Below are 23,977 nucleotides of genomic sequence, written 5' to 3' on the forward strand. Positions count from 1 at the left end.
GAAAATGATGTGGCCCATGAATTTTTTTTTAAAAACACTAATGTTTTTCTGTCACCTGGGCAGTAATAACCATGTGTATATGTATGTGTGTATATATACATATACACACATACATATATTTAAACTCATTATAGTTTATAAACTGCTTTTCCATATGTCTTCTAATTTGTGGTGGGTTTAGTTCCATAAACGCTTTGGTTGGATATCCGGTTTCATACTGGAAAGTGCCTTGAGTGTAACTAAAATTAATGGCCATTTTCTTAACCTGTATTTCTCAGTATCTAATTAGTAATAAAGTGCTTAGTATGTGCCTTTTAGGATTATTTTGATGAGCACATAAAATAGTAAAATTAAAAGTTTTATTATGTAACTCAGGACCTGGCACATAGTATAGTGCATTAATGTTATTTCCCTGATTCCTATTCCCAGCCTGCTTCTTCACCTGTAAAAACAATAAATTCCACCTTATGATTTACTATTTAAAAAAATCCTTCAACAAGTATTTATTGAGATATTAATGCCAGAATTTGTGATTGAATTTTGATCCCTGCCAGCTTCTGAAGAGCTCAGAATTCTCTCTTTACTAAAAAGGTAAGGCGTTAAGGCGTTAGTGCCAGGGAAACGAATGCTTTTTTTTTTTTTTTTAATAGGGAGATTGCTTGGCACCTATGCGGAGGGACTGAAGGACTGAGGGATCCGGTCAGTATTTGATTATGGGAGAGTGAGTACAATATAACACAGATGCATCAGATTACGCTCAACCCTTACCACCTCTTCCACAAGGGGAGTCAGACACTTGCTCAAACCAGTGTCTAAGAGGCTGGCTCGAGGCGCATATGAATATGCAGGGAGTTTCCCATCAACCCCTTCGGCTTGCCCAGGCCTCCTAACAGCACCTCCCACAGTGCCCCAGGGCTCCCTAATCACGTGATGGGGGTGGTTCTATCGACCAGAGGAAAGCTGATGCGCAGTCCAGGTGGCGAGGGCTACTACGCCTCCCTTCCACCTTCCCAACTCCCGGTCATGCGTGATCTCGCGTGAGGTGGGGAGTATCTTCTCGCGAGAGCTAGGTCGGGATCCCTCCAGGTCCGCCTCCGTGGTGAGGAGGAGGAGGAGGGGAAGGAGGCGGAGGCGGAGGGAGGAGGAGGAGGCCCCGTCGCGGCCTTCGCCGCCGCCAACGGGGCTGTCCCTGTAGCTCCCGATGGAGTTTGAGGCCGTGAAGCCGCCGCCGAGCTCTGCCCCGGCGAGACGAGGCGCCTCCGTCGCCGAGCCGCGCGGTCGCGGGGCTCCCGGGAGCGGCCCTTAGTGACCCCGCCCGGGCCCCCTCAGGTAGGGCGGGGGCGGGCACGATGCGGCTCGGGCCCCAGCCAGGGTCCCCGGTCCCCGGCGGTCGGGCGGGAGACCGGTCTTAGCCCTGGGCCTGTGCGTTGTCGTCGCCGGTGTCCCGAGGTTTGGGAGCTGAGGGCCGCACCTGACACCCGGTCGGGCCCGGAGTCCCGGGCCGGAGGAGGCCCCTCGCCCCGGTAGGGCTTTTTCAGTACCGAGCGCCGGGCGCAAATGGCCACCTCCCGTCGACACCGGCCGAGGGGACGCTTCTGCCCCTAAGGAACCCATCGAAGCAAAGGCCAGGCTTCCCTTTCCCTTTTCTGCACCAGTTAGTGAGAGTGGGGTTCGAGGAGGTCCTCGAAACCAAGCCCTCTCCTAGCTTTTCGGCTTTCTGCCCTGGTGCTTCCCGAGATCCTAGTGCAGGGATGGTGGTGGCGATCTGAGTGGTAAATAGGGACCCCGGCCAAACAATGCCCTGGGAGGTCTTAACCACCTGGGAGGGAGAGGGCCGGACCAGAGTGGTTGCACGGTGGTTGTGACGGAGCAGTGGCATGAAACAGCCAGGGAATTCTGCTATGGTTTTCTTCTATCCCTCCTTCATTTTTCCTTCTTGGGGAAGCCTCTTAAGGAGACTCTTCCACCATCTTAGAAGAATGCTTGGAAGCATCTTTGTTTCTCAGAAGCAGCTCTACTTTTCTCTGTTCTTAGCTTTCAGGAAGGAAGAAGATGTGGATAGCTGTCATTTCCATCCTTGGAATCACAGAACAGTTTAAGACCCTGGCAGATAGAACCTTGACATCAAAATAGCCTCAAGTAATCACTGACATAAAGTAGATCTAATTTCATGATTCCCACTCTCTCCCTCTCTCTCTTTTTTTTTTTTAAATAACCACCTAGGTTCCCCTTTAATTCCTACTCTCCCCTTAGCTAGGCCCCTTCTTTTTAATTCCTACTCTCTTCTCACCAGCTGTGATTAGAATGACTGTATCCTAAATAAAGTGCCTAAGTAATCTTTTTTCCATTTTTCTATAGTCAAACTTTTAAGTTCCAATAGAAACTTTTGATTAACCTGAGAAAGTTAATGTTGCTACACTGAATTGATATAAATAATTATACTCAAAAGCAAAGAAGGAAATATTTTAGTTCGCTTTGTGCAGCATGTTTATAGTTAAGCATACAAATTTAGTTATGACTTATTGAAACATTAAAAAGAGTTCATGAATTCTTGTATCTATCTAAATAGCTACACCACTGTTCGAATATAACATCGCTTTCTTATGTTGTTTACTTCCACATTCAGTTCTTGAAGAAATCGAGGCCATTACATCCTGTCAAAGACCATCTTTCAATATTGCCATTTTTGTTGATTTAGAGATTGATGTTTTCCAAATTTTTAGAGTTCTGGAAATAGCTAGAAGGACAAAATGTTAAGCATATATTCCAGACATGTTTAGAAAAAGCAGATGTTATAATTCATATCGGCGCCTATTTGAAGATTTAATTGCAGTCGTGTTCATTAGTGGATTCTTTGAGTTACTCCTGATCTGTTATTGCTGTTTGGTTAACCTGACATCTAAGAAGACTTATGTCCTTTGTTCATATGTTTTCATTAATTCACTTTCTGCTTTTGTAATTTGCTGTGTCTTCCAGTTTGAAAAAGTCAAAAATTCTTTTGGGAGGGAAAGCATTTTTCTTTACACAGAATTTTATATTCAGAAATAGAACTTCCACATTTTATGCAATATCAAAGAAAGATAAATAAACTTACAATAAGATCTTATTATAATTAGTACTTGTTTATTGTTTTGGTTGGACTGGGTTGAAGTTTCATTTTCTATTGATGGAAAAAGGAAGCATGTAGTAAAATAAAGCTAGCTGAATATTTAAAATAATGTTTTGCACCTATTCTCATAAATGTTAAGTTACATCTTTATGATCCTCAGGTTTTATGAAAACCTTCCTAAGTGTAGATGTAACTATAAGTGCAAATTGTTAATAAAAGTTACTTTTGAGTATTACTTTATAGTTTTAAGTACTCTAGAGTTGCACAGTCCAAATACTAGCCAGTTGCCACATGTGGCAGTTGAGCACTTGAAATGTGGCTGGTGTGAATTAAGATGTGCTATAAATACAAAATACACACCAGATTTCAAGATTTAGTCCAAAAAAAGAAGAGAGAATTTAAAATATAATTTTTCATATTGATTACATGTTGAAATGATATTTGGATAAATTGGGTTAAATTATTAAAATTAATTTCATCTGTTTTTCCTTTTTTAATGTGACTACTAGATATTTTAAATTACTTGTGGCTCACAGTATATTTCTACTGGACAGTGCTGTTTACACTATCACTACTCTTTCAAGAAATAAATTATCTGAATAGAAGTAGACACATGATAACCAAAAATTTCCTAACAGAATGTCTTCTTATAATCAGAATAACCAAAAGGCTAAGGACTTTGATAATATGAAAGGTAAAGTTATCCAGGGGCCATTATTTGATAGGCAAAAGTGAGTAATTAAGTTCTATCTCAAAAAAAGTGTTTTTCAAGTAGTCATCACTAAAGTGGCAAAACTTTATTGGTTATATTAATTAAAAGAGAAAATTATTCCTTTACTGTCATAATAGAAGACATTGAATGTTAAATCTCATACTTATTAAAAAAACTGAGTTCAACCCCATAGTGGATTTTAGAAGTAAAACTTCGGTCATATATCTTTCCTAACATATACTGAAGCAGTATAATAGCAGCCTTTAACATTGTAATTCAGTTCCTTTTTTCCAGTTCTTTTCATATGTTTGAATGCTGAGTTTTAGAGCTTACAGATATTTTCATTGATTTTTTTGGTTTTATAGGTTAAGGTCTGAATTGTACCTATGATGCTTTAAATATAATTTTTTAAGTCCAAAACTAATTATTTTTCAGGTTTCTGAATTGATAAGTACTGTTACAGTCCATTTCAGTAGCTTAAATTTCTCACATGGGTGAACTAAAATGAAAACGATGAATGTTTTAATTAACAGACCTGAGCCCTAATGTTTACATCTATGAAGAGAATTGTAAAATACTATATTTTTTTATTAAACTATAGTGAATGGGGCATAAACCTTATTCTGGCATTTTAAAATCAAGTTTCATAATCCAAAACTGACTGCATAATATCATGGTGGACTAATAACAGAAAATGAAAGTACTTAGCTGATAAGCAGTTTGCTTTTAATAAAGCAATTTCTAATTTGCATCATATAAGAGATGTCTATCACTCTTCCTGTTTTATGAGTTAGTATTCATTGCAAGGAACTTATAGCCTGAAAAATTACTTGAGTAAAAATCTATTTAAGGTCTCCTCTCTAATTTAGCATTTCTCACTCCTATGCTTTATCTTGTTATTCTTTTCAACAGTAACTAGTAACTAGTAACTAGTAAATGAAATTACTTGATACAAATAATTTAATTTGAATGTTTTTCTTAAGTAGTCCCTTTATATACCTAAAGGTATGGGATTTTTAGGCAATTTTATATCAAAATGAGATGTTTTGGAAATATCTTTAGGATGTTTACTTACTTTACTATTAAATACAAATGTTACTAGCAATTTAAACTTCCATAGATTCAACAAAGTTACTATGGCTTGTGTTAATATAAACCTGCAAGTTTTACACATCAGTATATATTATTAGCTTGTTATGGGTCATTTAGATGCTTTTTAAAAATAAATTATAAAGACAGGCTATTTATCATTTTTGATAATTATAAAAATATTTTCTAGGTAAACATTTACTAAGTGCCTTTAAAAGGAATGAAAGGCCAATTCTTTAATCACTAAGTAAACATTTCAGTGTTTTAGACAAAATTTTATTTTGTCTTTATCATAATTGAGGAATCTAGAATTTTTCAACAGTGGCACTGAGGAAAAACATTTTAAAAAGTCGAACAGTTTCTTATATCTTATAAGGAAAGTTCAGTTTGTAATTTTCTTGTCAGAAAGTTAGAATCTGACACATAGGAGGAGGAGAATTTGGCAAATTTTTTTTTCTTTCAAAGGTGTTTATTTGATTTCTACTAGAAATTAAATTTCTCAGCATTAGTTATACTAAAACATCTGGTGTTCTTAGACCTAGAAACACATATGAGATATTACAATATAAAACTATCAAGTGTATTATGGAATAATTGGAAACATTTCAAAACTAGCTGGTGGAAATATGAAAGATAGCATTTTTATGTTTAGTTCAAACTTAAATGGCTTTTCTCCTCCCACTGATTAACTTTAATGTAAAGCATTTCAGGATGATCTTGGAAAACCAAATAAGGAAAGAGTATTTGCTACTAGTTTCCTATTACCCAGTGGCCCGTGATACCCTAACCCACAGAATTAGCATTTCCAAACAGGTGGTCATTATGAAAAAAATAGATGCAGTGTCTTGTTTTGATAAGTATTTTATTGGTGCAAGTTATTAACTAAATTAGGGCTCTCAGTACTAGATTTAACATAAAATTCATCCTTCCTTAAAGGCCCTTTCCTTGTGTAATTCAGCAGCCTAGAAAAGCAAACATTAAAAATGTTGAATAGTTTTAAGGAGTGTTGTGTTCACCTGCTTAATGCTCATTTCTAAAGTTGGAAGCAAACTGTTTTTAATTAAGATTGATGGCATTGAAAGAAGTGGAACTGTGTAAAATAAAGTAAATATAACTGGCAAGATTTGGCTAGTTTAAAAATAAAGATATTAGATACTTTGCATTAGAGCTATTTGATGAAAAGTTTGTATAGGGTGCTTTTTACGCAGCAAGTTCTGTAATTTATTTTTACTAAGATATTTTTTAGAACTTTAGTTTTTGTGAACAGAAAAAGCACAATAAAGGCTAATAGAATTCTTCATTTGGGTGTGGGATTATTCGAGAACCAGTTATATACTTTTCTGTCCTGAATCTGATTACGTTTTTAAACATCTCATTTCTGTGGCACTAATATATTTGGATTGGTAAACATTCTTAAGAAATAAAGTGTTGGCTGTTTAATTGCCCTAAATACCTAGATTTCTTGTTCACCAGAGAGCGTCTGTTAGACTTATATAAGTTTTGAATTGGAAGATGCAGAAAATTTGTGAAATGTGGAGTGTTCAAGTTATGGATCTAAAGATTTTAAATTAAATTAGAGGTTTTGATACTAAATATTTTATTTTATTAAAAATTATGAAACATTTTAATGTTAGGAATAAGAAAAGAAAAATCAGTCATTTTTTTCCCCATATGCCTTTTAATCATATGCATATATAAAGATAGAAATTTATACAGTTGACCCTTGAATAATGCTGGGGTTAATCCACGTATAATTTATACTTGTCTGTCCATATCCATGGTTCCTCTTCATCTGTGGATTCAATCAACCATGTACTCCATAGTTAGGTCGTATTTACTATTGAAAAATGTCTGTGTGTAAGTGGATCTGGGCAGTTCAAGCCTGCATTGTTGAAGGGTCAATTGTATTTTGCTGTTTTTCTGCTTAGAATTATTAGATATATAAGAGTATCGTTTTATTCTTCTACATCTTGCTCATTGGACCTGACAGTTTTTGGTTTTATATCTGTATATGTATATCACTAAATGATACGTTTTGTCAAAAGTATTGTAGGGAACTACATTCAAGATTTGTAATTTTTTTTTTTTAAACTTCTGGCACTGTATTTTAAGGTTAGCATCATTCTTTCGTTTACGGACAAACAGCTCTATCATTACAGTCTTATCTCTTACTTTTTCAGTACCTTAGTTAGTCTCATAGTCAAGTCCTGACCAGAGATTTCCTCTTTTGTGAAACTGCCAAGTTGAACTGTCCTTGACTGACTTGGTCATTCAGGTGGCAAAGCTGTTCCTTCACTCCTGACTCACTGTGATTTTGTTTGAATCAATATTTCCAGAGTTCACTAACTCTTAGGTCATATCTTAATATGTTTGGGGGTAGTAGATATCCAAGGGAAACACTTTAAAACAAAATTAGCAATCCAAAGTGATTTGTTTTTCTAAAAATGAAATTGTGGAAAGTTAATCTGCTTATTTGATGTGGTCATTTAGAAAAATACATCAAAGCTTTGATGAACAACTGATATAAATATGTTTAGTTGAAAGGAACACTAGTAGGATATTGTTTCTGGGCAAACAGTTTTCAGAAATTTAATTAATTCAGCAAACAGATTTAAAGAAAAAGATGTTCAAAGCATATAGAGTTATTCAGAAGTGTTTTAGGTTTTGAAGCTGTGGTGGTTGACTTAAGCAGTTAACTCTTGAAAGGTGAATGATGAATATGTGGTTAATTCTTACTTTTGTCCATTTCCAGCTTACAAAACACTACACAGCAAAATAATGATCTGCTAGACTGCTAACCCGAGCATCCAGCTTCCACAATGCCTGTGCAGGCAGCTCAATGGACAGAATTTCTGTCCTGTCCAATCTGCTATAATGAATTTGATGAGAATGTGCACAAACCCATCAGTTTAGGTTGTTCACACACTGTTTGCAAGACCTGCTTGAATAAGCTTCACCGAAAAGCTTGTCCTTTTGATCAGACTGCCATCAACACAGACATTGATGTGCTTCCTGTCAACTTCGCACTTCTCCAGTTAGTTGGAGCCCAGGTAACCTTTCAAAAATTTACTTTGGTATAAATAATAATTATAGAACTTTGTTCATTAAGAGGTACAAAGTATATTTAGGGATATTTGAGACATAAAAAATACTCAACATACCTGATTTTCATTATTGTATTCTGCAAATGATTTTCTTTAATGTCATAAACCCTTAAGCAAAACTGTAAATTCCATATAGTTATATACTTTTTTGTATTCAATGCTGTGGTCAACATTTATGTTTTTAAGTGATTTTGGTGGATAAGAAACATTTTTATATAAGCATACATAAATATTTAGTCATTAGGTGGTGAAAAGAAATGTAATTAAAGCTTTGCCCAGAACCCTTACCTGGAAGTTTTTTGGTTTTCTTTAAAACTTCACTTGCCTTTTAGGATGATATTATAAATGAGAAAATAGGTCTAAATAGATATATACATATATATATATATATATATATACACACATGTGATGTATATATAGAAAATCAATTTCTAGAGGATCAGTAACAAATTCTGCAGTTTCTGCATATGCTCATATGCTCTCAAAATAGCATTTCTTATTTATCACTTTACTGAATTAACATTTTACTGAATCAGCATTTTACTGAATCAACCCTAGATTTATAATAATTTTCACTTAATGAGGGCCTACTTTGTGTTAGGTATAATAAGCAGTCCACATTTATTACTGATTCTTGTCATAGCTCTTCAGGTAGTTATTATCCCCATTTTACAGGTGAGAAAAGATGAAATTCTATACATCATGTACTACATATTAAAGCAAGAAAGTAAGAATTTTTCTGATTAATCACTTGTTAGAAAATTCAATGAATTAAAATACTCCGTTCCTTTAATGTAATGTCTTGATATTTGAGGTTTTCCTTTTAAAGCACATTTCTTTTCAGTGTTCATAATAGTGTGTCATAAATTAATTGGCAGGTTTTTCCTTAATGGTGCATAAAATAATGGTGCCTCTTGCAAATAATAGCGTCTTAGATCCAATAAAATACTGTAGATTATTTGTAATAATACTAGCTGTCATTTAGCATATGCTATAGGTCAGGTTTTGTATTTTTTCATTTATAAATGTTTTCTCAGTTGGTCTTTGAATTATCTTGCAGGTCTTTACAATGTGACTTTTATTACATTTTCAGCCCCATCTTCTGCTCTGTCCTCACTCTTTCTTCTTAAGCCACTGGCCTCCTAACCAGTTGTCAGATGTACCAAACATATTTCCACCTGAGGGCTTTTTCAGTGACTGTTATTTTGCCTAAGATACTGATTCTCTCTCCTCTTTCAAGTCTATATTCAGATGTCATGATTCGCAAGGAAGTCTATCCTGACCACCCCTGTTAAAATTGGAATCCCCCTCCAACACTCTCAAATTGCTGTATAATTTTTACTGATCACATTCTATCATACTATATATTTATTTTTTTAAACATTTATTGGCTGTCTGTTCTCTTTACTAGAATGTAAGCTACACAAGGGCAAGAAATTTTGTCTGTTTTGCTCACTGATAGATGCCTAGTGCCTAAAACTGCTTGGCATGTGGTAAGCACTCCCTGAGTATAAGTATTTGTTGAATTAAATTGAATTTTCATAATGGCACTATGTGATAGGGATTTTCATCTTCATTTTGCAGATAGAGAAACCATGACTTGGTTAAATAATTTGCTCAAGATCACTTGTAGAAGTTGCAGAGCTGTCCAAGGTTGTACCCAAGTTTTGACCTTTCACTGAGAACAAGGAGGGATAGACCATAAACAATAAATATAATAAGTAAATTATATAGGAAGAAAATAGTAAGGGGAAAAAAGTTCTTGCCTTTTTCCTACCTTTTATTTTGAAATACCTTTTTTAATTGTAAAAAATAGTACACAGAGAACCTATATAACTTTTTGCAGCTTACCCTAATGTTAACATTTTTCAAAGGTATAGCATAGTTATAACTATCAATGTCATCCCAAGGAATAACATTGATACAGTACAATTAACTACCTCCTTTTTTCCCTCACATTAATTCCCCCAGCCCATGCTATTAAATATGATATCCTTGGTTCTTAGGAAGCAGTTTGGCAAAGTGTTTGGCTTCAATTTTAATTAAAAAAAATTTTTTTTTACTTAAACTATTTTGATGTATTATTGTCTCTGTATTAGAAGTTTATACTCACCAAGATTATTATCAAATATAAAATTAGCAATTGCATGAACTGGATGAATGTATTTCTTCAGTTTTTCTTTGTTTTTAGGTACCAGATCATCAGTCAGTAAAGTTAAGTAATTTAGGTGAGAACAAACACTATGAGGTTGCAAAGAAATGTGTTGAGGATTTGGCACTCTACTTAAAACCACTAAGTGGAGGTAAAGGTAAGTTCATAAAAAGTATTTTCATGGGTGAGTAGGACTTGGTAATACATTAACTTTCGAAGACTTGATGCTGATACCCTATTAAATAATTTTGAGTTTTGAAAAATGGATTTGCTTGGAGAGATCATGGAAATCTTTTTTTTTTTTTTTTTTTGCATGCATTCATTTATTTATTAATTCATTCAGTCATCTTTTGAGCATGTATTACATCAGCTCCTGCACTAAGTACCAGAAGGAAATCTTTTTGATTGAGAACATTATACTGTTTTCTGGAGATAATCAATATTGTTATGAATTTAAGAATTCATCAGACATACTACATATTGAGATTGATACAGTGTTTATATTCACTGATTAAACTAACGGTGCTATAGCAAAGTATTAGTTTTAATGAATCCTACTAAGACAATTTCATGTATTCCTTCAGTCATTTATAAAATTTTATGGAACACTTACAGTGGTTAGGGTCTTCATGGAGACCACAGTCTACTGGAGAGATGGGCATATAAGCTCAAGAAGTTAAGTGCTGAGATAGAAATGACATTCTATTCTGTTTATCACTGTATCCTCAGTAACTAGTAGGTCATAGATGTAATAAAAAGTTGTTGAGTGAGTGAATTAATCAAGTTTTTATTTTGTATGTGCTCTGTGCTTCGCATTATTGGGTATTTTGGACATAGTGACTTCCTTGAGAAATTTATCCTAACTCATTCATTTATTCATTCATTCATTCATTGAACAGATACTTAAAGAGCATGTACTAAGTACCAGGCACTGTTTTGATACTTCAACTACATTAGTAAAAACTGTCTGCCCTTATAGCATTTTTGTTTTAGAAAAAAGGAGAAAGTATAATAATCAATAGGTATAATAAAAACAGATTATATAGTATGTTATAAATGATAATTGCTGTGGAAAGAAAACAGTACAGTTAAATGGATCAGAAATGTCAGAGTGAGGGGAAAAGGGAGGGTTGCAATTTTAAACGAAGTGATTAGTGTAGACCTTGTTAAGGTGGTAGCTTTTGAACTTGAGGTGGAAGAGGTGAGGTAGTTAACCGTGTAGGTTCGTGGGAAAAGACTGTTCCAGGCAGAAGAAATAGTAAAGTCCCCAAGGCATGCCTAGTGTCTTTAAAGAACAACAGCAGGAGAGTGTGCCTGGAGCAGGATGAGTGAGGGGGCGAGCAGTGTGAGACGAATGAAAAGAAATGGTGAGGCCAGATGATGTACAGACTTACAGGTCATTTTAAAAACTTGAGCTTTTACTCTGATTGAAATTGGGGAGTTACTCTAGGGTTTTGAGCAGAGGAGTGACATGATCTGACTAATGGTAAAAGGGTCACCCTGGCTGCTCTGTTGAGGAGTCAATGTAGAAAGGCAAAGGTAGAACCAGGGTATTGGTTAATAGGCTGATGGGACAAGATTAGTGGCATTGGAGGTTGTGAGAAGTGGATGGTCTGGATGATTTTTGAAGGTAGAGTCAAGAGAATTTCCTGAATTTTTGGATGTAGCGTATGAGAGAAAGGGCAGAGTCAAGTATACCTCCTGAGTTTTGGAGCCTGAGCACCTGGAAAGAGAAGTTACCATCAACTTAGACAAGGTAGATCAGGTTTAGGTAGGAAAATCAGGAGTTTAGTTTTGGTCATGTTGAATTTGAGATATCAAATCTTCACTTGGAGACTGTTGGGTAGCCAGTGGATATATGTTAAGGAATGAGGTATAGGAGCTGTAATTTTGGGAGTCATTGACGTATAGATAGTATTTAAAGCAATAAGACTGGATGATATCACCTAAGTAGTGAGTATAGATAGAGAAGAAAACAAAAACTGGGTCCTAGGCTGTTTAGCATTAAGCAGTCAAGAAGAAAAGATGATATCAGGAAAGAAGACTGGAAAAGAAGAAGGAAGACAAGAGTAAGGGGTGTTCTGGAAGCCAAGTAAAGAGTGTTTTTAAAGGAGTTAGGAGCGATCTGTGTTGAATGCTCTCGAGAGGTCAAATAAGATAAGGGTTGAGAATTGACCATTGATTTAGCAAAATGGAGGTAATTATTGTTATGAGAAAAGCAGTTTTGGTCAAGTGATAGTGGCAAAAACTTGACTGAGGTAGGTTTTAAAGATTGTGAAGCAAGGATTTGGAGATAGTGAATATAGACAACTCTAGAAGATTTGCTGCAAAACGAAGAAAGACATGGGGCAGAGCAGGTAGGGAAAAAGGGATGAATAAAAAGATTTATTTAAGATGTATGAGATAACAGCATGCTTGTGCTTACTGTATACTGATGCAAATGATCAAGTAGATAGGGAACAATTGATGATGTGGAAGAGAGGGAAGAATTGTTGGAGCAGTATCTTTGAGTCAGAAAAGGGAATAGGATCTGTCGTCATTAAGCCGTGTTCTAAATGTCTTATTTGCCAAAGAAAAAAAGAGTTGTTGTTAATGATTACTTTTAGATTTAACTTTTAATTTATTTAACTATAAATTTATCTGCAGTAGTTTTAGTGAAGATGAAAACTAGACTAAATAAACCCAAATTACTCTCTTTCGTGGGACACATATAACCCAGAGAACAGGATACCCAAATAAAATCTGAAGTAGCTAAAAATTAGTAATAAACAGGGACAGAATATTCATTGTTAAAAAATGAAAGTACCTTGTAGGGAACTCATTAGGAATTGTAGCTTAATAGTTGAATACTAGATATTTTCATTAAATAGATAATGAAAATTGACTTGTCTTTTTTGATTGAAAAAAACTGTAGTTTTCTTTTTCCTAAAGGTGTAGCTAGTTTGAACCAGAGTGCACTGAGCCGTCCAATGCAAAGGAAACTGGTGACACTTGTAAACTGTCAACTGGTGGAGGAAGAAGGTCGTGTAAGAGCCATACGAGCAGCCCGTTCGCTTGGAGAAAGAACTGTAACGGAACTAATATTACAGCACCAGAACCCTCAGCAATTGTCTGCCAACCTATGGGCTGCTGTCAGGGCTCGAGGATGCCAGTTTCTAGGGCCAGGTAAGATAAATCACTGTCTTGCCTTTTTTATTGGCTATCAGAGCTAGAGGATGTCAGTTTCTAGGAGTAGGTGAGAAGACTCAGATTTATACATACAAATCTTGACATAATTAAAGATAAACTGGTTTTTATTAATCATAATTTATATGATAAACAGTGATATACTGTTTTAGAATGAATCTCTCAACAGTCATTAAGAAAAGTGACACAGATCCAATTTTACAAATTAGAAAACTGAGTTAGAGAGAGGCCTATTATTACATAGGTAGTAAGTAAAGGAAAAGTAAACTTTCTTTTTATGGAAAAATGAAAAGTTCATGATTGTCTTTAAAATTGGGAAACAGAGAAATTATTAGAAAAAAGAATCACCAGGGCATGATTCCCTTAGAGTTACCATCATCTACATTCTGTTTAAAAACTCTTTGCCAATACCCAGGTTATGTTGTACTTTCCTGTGTTATCTTCTTGAAGCTTTATTGTTTTACCTTTGTAACTTAGAACTATAGGCTAGGAAGAATTTATTTATTTATTTAATTTTTGACTGTGTTGGGTCTTAGTTGTGGCATGCAGGCTCCTCATTGCAGCCTGTAGGCTTCTCTCTAGTTCTGGCGTGCAGGCTCCAGACCTCTTGGGCTCTGTAGCTGTGGCACGGGGCTCTCTAGTTATGGCCTGGGTTGTCACTAGTTGCGGCACGCGGGCTTAGTTGCCCCGCAGCATGTGGGATCTTTGTTCCCTGACCAGGGATGGAATCCGCGTCCCCTGCATTGGAAGGCAGATTCTTAACCATGGGACCACACAGGGAAGTCCCCAGAAGAATTGATTTTTTCAAAGGAAACTTTTTTACAAAGTGGCATTGGGACCACTGGATAGACACGTGGAAAAAGATAAAATTTAATGTATTTCTTTTCTTCTTCTTCCTCTTTTTTTTTTATGTATGTATTTCTTATACTCCTTAGCTACATAAATTCCAAATAGGTTAGAAATACTTATGATTAAAAATAAATTGTATAGGTAATAAAAACAAACACATGAGTGAATTCCTTTATAACCTAGGAGTAGGAAACACTATTTTCTTGGACTCTAAATCCAGAAGCAGTAACAGAAACGATTGATATTTGTCTATATAATTTTTTAAATTGCATGATAATAACACATAAGAAAAGTAAAAATGAGAATCTTGGGGAAATATTTATGTCACATACAGAGGGTTAATATAACTAATATATAAGGGACTTGTAAAAACTCAGAAGAAAATACCAACCACTCAGTTAAAAAATAGACAAAAGATGCAGACAGCTCAAGGGAAAAAGTAATGTAAGTGGCCCTCAAACATATAAAAATGTGCTCAGTCTTTCTCATATTAAGAGAAATATACATTAAAATTATAGTGAAATACTGTTTCTCGCCTATCAGATTGGCAGAATTCAGAAGTCTAATGACTTTTGTCAAGGCTGTGGGAAAACAGGTACTTTCATCCAGTAATAGTGGGAATGCAAATTGCTGCAAACTAAAGAGAGGGATTTGTCAATATCTAGCAAAATCATCTACCCTTTGACCCAATAGTGCTATTTCTAGGAATCTGTCCCATAAATAGAGCAAAGAATATAGAATGCATAAAGTTATAAAGCACTATATATAACAGCAAACATCTGGAAGCAACCTGAATGTCTATGAATAGGAGACTGGCTTAGTAAACTGGTATATATCCTTCCAGTGGACTACCATGCAGCTGTCGAAAGGAATGAGGAAAATGTATAATATATTCTGCTGGATGTGATATCTAGATATGTTAAATTAAAAAGTAAAAGCAATGTGCAGAATAGTGTACCTATTATAATAAAGCACACTTTTATATAGGGAAGGGAGAGAGTGACAACCATTTTCTAATTATTTGTTTATATTATCCAAAAGAAACAATGGTAGGAAAAATTAAAAAATAATAATCATGTAGAGTAGGGAAGAACCAAGAGAAAGCAAATAAGACAGAAGCTAGACCTTGATTTGTAGTTTGTACCCATGTAAATGTTTTATGTAATTATAAAACAATTTTTAGTAAATGTAAGTTTTAAAAATTTAAATGACTAAAACAAAGAAGTGCCTGAAAATGACAAACTAAAACATACATTAAGTTGGTAGTATTTTCATCAGAATGAATTATTTCAGGTGACTTTAGAACACAGTGTTTTGATTTTTATATACCTAGTGTGGTATATAATAAATGCTAAATTGTATTCACTAGTGATACTGTTTATAATTCTATTGGTATTGTTATTTTGAAACTATTATACAGACACATAGTAGGATAAAGCAAGTAAGTAATTATGTTAATGCCATCAGGAACCAAGGTTTTTGGCATTTAAAAAAGAGAGATACAAGGATGAAATCAAAGAATTTATGTGAAAACCCTGCATTCTTAAATTTGAGTTGGCAATATAAGTACGGACTCATTTATTTTTCTTTTTCTAGAAAAATGACTGTTTCCTAGCTCTGTCCACTTAAAAGGCTTGGAAGCAATGAATAGCCATAGCACCCAGATTGTGGCCTTTAATAAATACCATTTCCTACTAAAAAGAAGCAGAGCTCTTTTTTTTCCCCCACATTTATTTGTTTGTTTGTTTATTCATTTATTTTTATTGGAATATAATTGCTTTACACTCTTGTACCAGTTTTTGAGGTACACCAAAGTCAGTCAACTGTATTTATACACATATCCCCATATTCCCTCCCTCCCTCGACTCCCCCCCACCCTCCCCGTCCCAGCCCTCTAAGGCATCATCCATCATCAAGTTGATCTCCCTTTGTTATACAGCAACTTCCCAGTGGCTATCTATTTTACAGTTGGTAGTATATATATGTCTATGCTACTCTCTCACTTCGTCCCAGCTTCCCCTTCACCCCCCACCCCCCTAACCTCGTGTCCTCCAGTCCAGTCTCTGCATCTGCATCCTTATTCTTGTCTTGTCACTGGGTTCATCAGTACCATTTTTTTTTTTAGATTCCATGTATATGAGTTAGCATACAATATTTGTTTTTCTCTTTTTGGCTTACTTCACTCTGTATGACAGACTCTAGGTCTATCCACCTTATTACATATAGCTCCATCTCATTCCTTTTTATAGCTGAGTAATATTCCATTGTATATATGTGCCACATCTTCTTTATCCATTCATTTGTTAATGGGCATTTAGGTGAAGCAGGGCTCTTTTAATAAATGTCTTATTCCAGGTTTAGGGTAGAAAAGTACAAGATGAGGCTGGGAAGTCTTGTGCTAGAAAGTAAAAAGCTATTAAATCAGAATCTTGTCAAAAGGACAGAATTTGAAAAGGCTAACGGGACAAAAGTGGGACAATTTGAACCTCCAAATGAATAATGACTATAATGGATTGAAACACATAAAATGTGTAAAAATCCATTATCTTATAACGATAGTACAGAAAAGTTAATTAGTTGTTTTTGGCAGTTGCTAGAGCACCAACACATTATGCTAAAAATTGGAAAAAGATGAGAAAAAAATTAACATTTTTTTCTGCCTTTCCTTTACAAATTGTTTTCAAGAACAGTTTCTCAGGGTTTTGAGGGTAGGTTTCTCTTTTAGCAAAATTCCAATTAATTCATTTTGGAAAAAAATGTTAAAATAGAAAAATCATATCAAATGAATTAATGGGTCTAGGCAAAAATTATTATTGGCTGTTAAAACCAGTAGATGAAAGGTTAATAAATGAAAAAGGCTGGAACCCACTGGTCAATCTTTACATTACTAAAAGTGAGGCATCTAGGTCTTACGTACCTACTGATGTGACACATAGAATAAGACGTGTACCTGCCCTACCCCCCCCCCGCCCTGCCCCCCAAAAAGCCCCTGAAAGCAAAATAGTCATTCCAGATCTAATCAGGTCTCTAGTTTACATGAAATAAGGAGGCTAAAGGAATACCGCAAGCACAAAATTAGCCAAATTGAGAATGTGGGGATGTTGTTTAGAAAAATGGTTGTTTCTGCAACAAATTGTTGTCTTTTAAATGGGAGGGTTGTAGACAGGTGGAGAACTAGTTAGGTTTTTTTTTTTTTTTTAAGCCTGAAGACATACAAACCAAAAGCAATATATGGACTTTATTTGGATACTTACTCAAAAAAACCAACTATAAGAAGAAATTTTGAGACAGTGGAGAAAATTCAACATGAACTTGGTATTAGATGATATTAAGGAAATATATTACTCTTTTTAGATATTATTATGGTGTTATGTTAATGCTTTTTAGGTTCATATGTGTTAGAAATACATAATGAATTATTTAAGGATGAAGTGCTATGTTATCTTGGATTTACTTCAGATCACTCCAGCCAGAACAAACTAGAAAAGTGGGTAATGAGTAGATGAAACCTTACTGGCAGCTGCTGTTTTATGGGTACATGTTATCCCTACTTTTGTATATGTTTAAAATTTTCCATAATACAAAGTTAAATTGAAAAATAATTTTAAAAATCCATATTTAGGGGCTTTCTTGGTGGCTCAGTGGTTAAGAATCTGCCTGCCAGTGCCGGGGACATGGGTTTGAACCCTGGTCCGGGAAGGTCCCACATGCCTCAGAGCAACTAAACCTGTGTGCCACAACTGCTGAGCCTGCGCTCTAGAGCCCGGGAGCCACAACTGTTGAGCCCATGTGCTGCAACTACTGAAGCCCACACGCCTAGAGCCTGTGCTCCGCAACAGGAAAAGCCACTGCAATGAGAATCCCGCACAGCGCAACAGAGAGTAGACCCCACTCACCACAACTAGAGAAAGCATGTGTGCAAGGAAGCAATGAAGATGCAATGCATCCAATAAATAAAAATAAATTAATTAATTTTAAAAATCCATATTTATATGTAATTTAAGAATGCTACCTGTGGATATTTCCTCATGTTTATTTACCTTACCTAAGAAGCAGTAGACTAGGTATCAAATATCTTTTGTTCTATAACTCAACAACAAAAAGATGAACAACACAATTTAAAAATGGGCCAAGGGCTTAAATAAGCATTTCTCCATTGTAGATACATATCTGGCCAAAAAGTGCATGAAAAGATGCTCAGTGCCATTAGTCATTAAGGAAGTGTAAATCAGAATCACAATGAGATACATACCCATGAGGTTGGCCATAATTTAAAAAGTGGAAAGTAAAAAGTGTTGGCAAGAATATTAGAGAACTTGGGAATGTAAAATGATGCAGCCTTTCTGGAAAAACAATTTGGCAGTTCCTCAAAAAGTTAAATGTAGAATTACCGTATGACCCAGCAGTTCCGCTCCTAGGTATATACCCAAAGGAACTGAAAACAGGTATTCAAACTAATACTTGTACTCAAATGTTTATAGCAGCATTATTCATTATAGTCAAAAGGTGGAAGCAATCTGGATGTCCATCGATCCTGATGAATGGATAAACAAAATGTGGTATATTTATAAATAGAATATTATTCAGCCATAGAAAGGATTGAGATACCGATACATGCTTCAATGCAGATGAACTTTGAAAATGTTATTTTAAGTGAAAGAAGACAGACAAAAGGTCACAGTATTCTGTGATTCCATTTATATGAAGCATCCACAAAAGTCAGTCCATAGAACCAGACATCAAGCTAGTGGTTGCCAGAGGCTAGAGGGTCAAGGGTATTGGGGAGTGACTGCTTAATGGCCATAGAGTTCCTTTCAGGTGAAGAAAATGTCTTAGAGCTAGATAGAGTTTAAGGTTGTACAACATTGTGAATTGTGTACTTTAAAATGGTTAATTTTATGTCATTCGAATTTTACCTCAATTTTTAAAAAGTCCTTGATTCTAGTTATAATTTTGTTGCTAACTAGTTGTGAAACTTGGCCTAGTCACTTAACTTTTCTGGGCCTCGGTCTCATTTGGAAAAAGAGGGGTTTGATTTTTAATCCAAATTCTAGACGATCTTTCAGTTCCATTGTCTTCACTGAGAACCAGTGTATTTTTAACTTTTTAATTCTAAATAATTTCAAATTTACCAAAAAGTTACAAGAGTAATACAGAGAATTCCTATATACTCTTTATCCATTTTCACTATTTTTTAATATTTTGCTATACTTGTTATATAATTCACTCTTATACTCTTTTCTGAACCATTGAGAGTAGGTTGCATATTTCATGCCCCTTTACCTCTTACACTTAAGTCTGTTTCTTATGTAAAAACAGAATATTCATCAAATTCAGAAAACTTAACATTTGCACAATGCTGCAATCTATAGTTCATACTCCGGTTTTTGTCAGTTATTCCAAAAATGTATTTTATGGCATTTCTTTTTTTCTTTTTCTTTATTTTTTTAAACTAATCTCTGCTGTCTTTTTTTTGTTTTTGTTTGTTTTTTCTTAAATTTATTTATTTATGGCTACGTTGGGTCTTCGTTTCTGCGTGCAGTTTTTCTGTAGTTGCGGCAAGCAGGGGCTACTCTTCATTGTGGTGCATGGGCTTCTCATTGCAGTGGCTTCTCGTTGCGGAGCACAGGCTCTAGGCCCGTGGGCTTCAGTAGTTGTGGTTTACAGGCTCTAGAGCACAGGCTCAGTAGTTGTTGTGCATGGGCTTAGTTGCTCTGTGGCATGTGGGATCTTCCTGGACAGGGCTTGAACCCATGTCCCCTGCATTGGCAGGTAGATTCTTAACCACTGTGCCACCAAGGGAGTCCGACGTTTATTTTCTTTCATTTTATGATCGAGTCTAAGATCACATATTGTATTTATTTGTTATGTCTCTTTTTAGTCTTCTTTAACATAATACCATTCCTCAGCCTTTCTTTGTCTAATGTTGGTATTCTTGAAGAATACAGGCAGTTATTTATAGAATATTTCTTAATTTGGGTTTTTCTGATGTTCCTTCATGATGAGATTCAGATTATACTCTACCTCCCTGGCTGGAAAACAACATAAATTGATGCCTTCTTTAGGTATTGCATCCAGAGGCTAATATCACTTTTGAGTTATATACAAAATAATTCTGACAGGCAAAGCAACAGTTTCATGCATAGAAAAATAACCATTTATCTTAAGACTGCTGTGTCCTCTACATGTTATTTAATTGTCAGAGTAGCTCTGTGAGTTTTATAAATGAGGTTTCACTTTAACATTATCATTATCTTGTTGACTATTAAATACCTACAGAAGATATATTTTGTTTAAGTTCTGTTGACTTGTGTTCTGTTTGGTTGCTTAGTAGGACGCATGTTTTCTTTCTTTTTAATTAAGTAATTATTTTATTGGCTGCATTGAGTCTTCGTTGCTGCATGCGGGCTTTCTCTAGTTGCGGACAGCAGGCGCTACTCTTCATAGTGGTGCGAGGGTTTCTCATTGCAGTGGCTTCTCTTGCTGCAGAGCATGGGCTCTAGGCGTGTGGGCTTCAATAGTTGCAGCACGTGGGCTCAGTAGTTGTGGTGCATGGGCTTAGTTGCTCCGCAGCATATGGGATCTTCCCGGGCCAGGGCTTGAACCCGTGTCTTCTGCGTTCGCAGGCAGATTCTTGGCCACTGAGCCACCAGGGAAGGGACACATGTTTTCTTTTGCTTGGTTACTTTTTAAGTAAACTGTATTTGCTCATGTGTGATGACCTGTTTTTCTGCTTAGTATTTACAGAGTGCGGGTAATGAACCACCGTAAACTAATACCCAAAGAAGTCTGTGGCAGTCATGATCAGCAGGTCTCCTCATTTATCATGAACTCATGTTCTTTATTTCTAGCTATGCAAGAAGAGGCCTTGAAGCTGGTGTTGCTGGCATTAGAAGATGGTTCTGCTCTCTCAAGGAAAGTTCTGGTACTTTTTGTTGTGCAAAGACTAGAACCAAGATTTCCTCAGGCATCAAAAACAAGTATTGGTCATGTTGTGCAACTACTGTATCGAGCTTCTTGTTTTAAGGTAAGTAGCAAGCAACCATCTAAACATTACATGCCTGTGTGAGATACCTGGAATGGTGTTCCCTGGTCTAGAGGCCCCAGAAATACAGAATGCTTACAAGAGTTAAAAAGAAGCTTTTTCTTCTGCATTTATTGCATCAGTGATACTACAGATGTGTGATACTACTAAGTGTGGGTGTACGAACACGTATGTGAAGGTGTCACTAACACTATGAGGAAATAATTTGGTAAACTTGACTCTTGGAATAGTAAAAGTGAACTAAAGAAGCCTATTTCATTTATATTTACCATCATAAAAAGGAGTTAGGAACCATACTGAAAACTTCATAAGAGTTGGTAAATGTTTTAACGTCCCCATTATTATTTTTCTCTCTTTCTCTATAATGATTAAAGCCTTTACCGTGAAGATGGTGCATGTGTTGTCTTAGGGACAACAAGAGAGTGAAAAGTTGAGGAGATTGCCCCACTCTGAATTTAGATGGTGGGGTTTTTGGCAGAGAGGGTAGGGATGAACCCTAAGTTATTTAGGAATGTAGTTTCATTGTCGAATAGGCTTATGGGTGATGACAGTTACTGAGAGTCGTGGCAAGTGGGCTGAATCCTTGAAGTTTCTGCATGTTACAGGAGTATAGGTTGCTGGTGGGGTCTTGAGAAGAGCCCAAGGACTTGGAAATAGAAAGGCCTATTGGCTTCTATAAAAGCAAAACATACAAATTTGAAAACAAACCTTATTTAAGCTATTTGCTGGTTTTATAGCCCAAGGGTGAAAACAGTACAGGCAGAAAGAAGGTTTTATTGGCACGGTGCTTAGTTTGAGCTAACATGTTAATTGCAGATGGAAATATGTTCAAGTGAGTTCACTTATCTCCACAAATGAGGGTTGGACATTATCTGCCTGATAGTTACAGTGCTTGATTGTGTCCTTAGGGCAACAATTGAAATGAATCTCTGGTTCCTCAAACATAATGTTTTTGGCTAAGTAGCCAAATTACAGAGATCATTTGTCATCCTGAAGTGACTGGCTAGGTTCTCACAGGGTGTGTGTATCATTAACGTAATGTTGTTTCTTTTCCTCAACAGTATCATACAGATTTGTGGTTTATGATTGTCATACATCTACAGCTGCTACTAATATCTGACATTTGAATAACACTAAGTTTAGAAAGATTTCAATTCCATGCTCTCATTTCATCCTGTACTACTGCTCTGTAGTTTAAAATGTTAAAAGCAGTGTTTACATGAATAAAAGGGCATCATGCTGACAATGGCCAAAAGCCCCCTCACCAAGGGCATTTACTCTAATAAACTCACCATTATTGAAGGTCTTTTCCTTGACTGTAGGCTCAGAGACCTGAATTTAGGGGCTTCCTCAGGAACAGAATCACCACAACCAAGGTCACATACTACATATTATCAGTTTTATAAATTTATGATGAGAAGTGCATCTCTTAAATGACTTTAATTCTCATATTGTAGATATTTTCTTATAGAAGAATATCAAACCTTTGCTTGCTTAGCATGGAATCAGAACGGGGGAGTTAATGATTGTAATGTTGAACACTGTTTCTAAACTGAAGATGCACATCGGAATCACCTGTGGAGTTTCGTAAAGTGTACATCCCTGGGTCCCATCCCTAGATATTTTGATTTGCTTTATCTGATACCAAAATATACCAGTGGGACTTGAGCATTCATATATAATTTTTAATTATGTGGTCCTCCAAGCCAGGGATTCTGATTACCTGAAATTGTGGTTTTCAAAGCTTCATGGGCGATTTTGATGCATGTTAATAGAACTTTAATAGGAACAACCTCCGTTAGCCACCTATATACATCTTACAACTCAGGTGGGTAGATGTTCATGCTGCCCAAGAGGCACCTTGTACCTTGATGATTGGATGAATGTTACCATCCTCTGGTTTTTTGGGTTTCTTTTTTTCTACGTTTTAGATTAATAATTCCTCAGTGTTTCTTTAGGTTATTTTGTGATTTCTAAGTTATACTCTGCTTTCTTAAATTATACGTAAGATCACGTCGATTAAAATTTTGGGTGTCCCATACTTTTCTGTAATGTATTTATATATTTTCAAAGAGAATTGTGAACTAATTGTATTGTTAACTCTCAGATAGTAACTTGATTTCCCCATCTTCATGTTTTTGGGTCATATTACTGTTGTCTCATGGGCCAACAACAGCAATTGAGACAACCAGTGAGGTGGTGTGGGGATATTTTCATTTTACTGATGAGGAAATCATCAATTTGAATAGTTTGAATGATTTGTTCAGTCTTGAGTTTCAGAATCTGTACTAGGCCTAGGTATTCTGAATTCTAACCATATCAAATTTCATTGTGGCCATTACCAAGTTTTAATAATTCAGGAATAAGAGTGTATCATTTATTGTGGAAATTATCTAGCCACACACTTGCATGTTTAATATTTATTAGACAGTTTCACAAGGACATGTGAAATTCTACCTTTTGAATTTATGTTTTTTATCACTTAAGTATAGATTAAAGCTATAAAAATAACCTAATAATCATTTTTGTGGTGGCAGAAAATTTCTTGATTTCTTAATCATCACCCATAGTGCTTAATATTTGCCTAACTATCATGTCCCTCTTCTGCTTAAAAGTCCTCAGTGGTTTCCCAATTCCCAACAGGATAATATGGTTGTACCTCACATATTGCAGGTTCTGTTAACCACCACTGCAATAAAGCAAATATAGTGATAGAGCGAGTCATAAATTT

At 35.7% G+C, this 23,977-nt stretch overlaps 1 protein-coding gene across 2 annotated transcripts in view; it reads left to right on the plus strand.

Annotated features, from left to right (window-relative positions):
* The first annotated feature begins 1,121 nt into the window (after nucleotides 1-1,121).
* RC3H2 (ring finger and CCCH-type domains 2) overlaps nucleotides 1,122-23,977 on the plus strand; it is a 50,839-nt gene continuing 27,983 nt past the window's right edge. For both annotated transcript variants that reach the window (XM_057721057.1, XM_057721058.1), the window contains exons 1-5: nucleotides 1,122-1,329; nucleotides 7,663-7,960; nucleotides 10,206-10,323; nucleotides 13,098-13,331; nucleotides 21,053-21,228. In XM_057721057.1, the coding sequence (XP_057577040.1) occupies nucleotides 7,730-7,960; nucleotides 10,206-10,323; nucleotides 13,098-13,331; nucleotides 21,053-21,228 (759 nt within the window). In that variant the 5' untranslated portion in view covers nucleotides 1,122-1,329; nucleotides 7,663-7,729. The remainder of the gene's footprint in view (nucleotides 1,330-7,662; nucleotides 7,961-10,205; nucleotides 10,324-13,097; nucleotides 13,332-21,052; nucleotides 21,229-23,977) is intronic.

Source organism: Hippopotamus amphibius, chromosome 2 (assembly GCF_030028045.1).
Source record: "Hippopotamus amphibius kiboko isolate mHipAmp2 chromosome 2, mHipAmp2.hap2, whole genome shotgun sequence".
NCBI lineage: Eukaryota > Metazoa > Chordata > Mammalia > Artiodactyla > Hippopotamidae > Hippopotamus > Hippopotamus amphibius.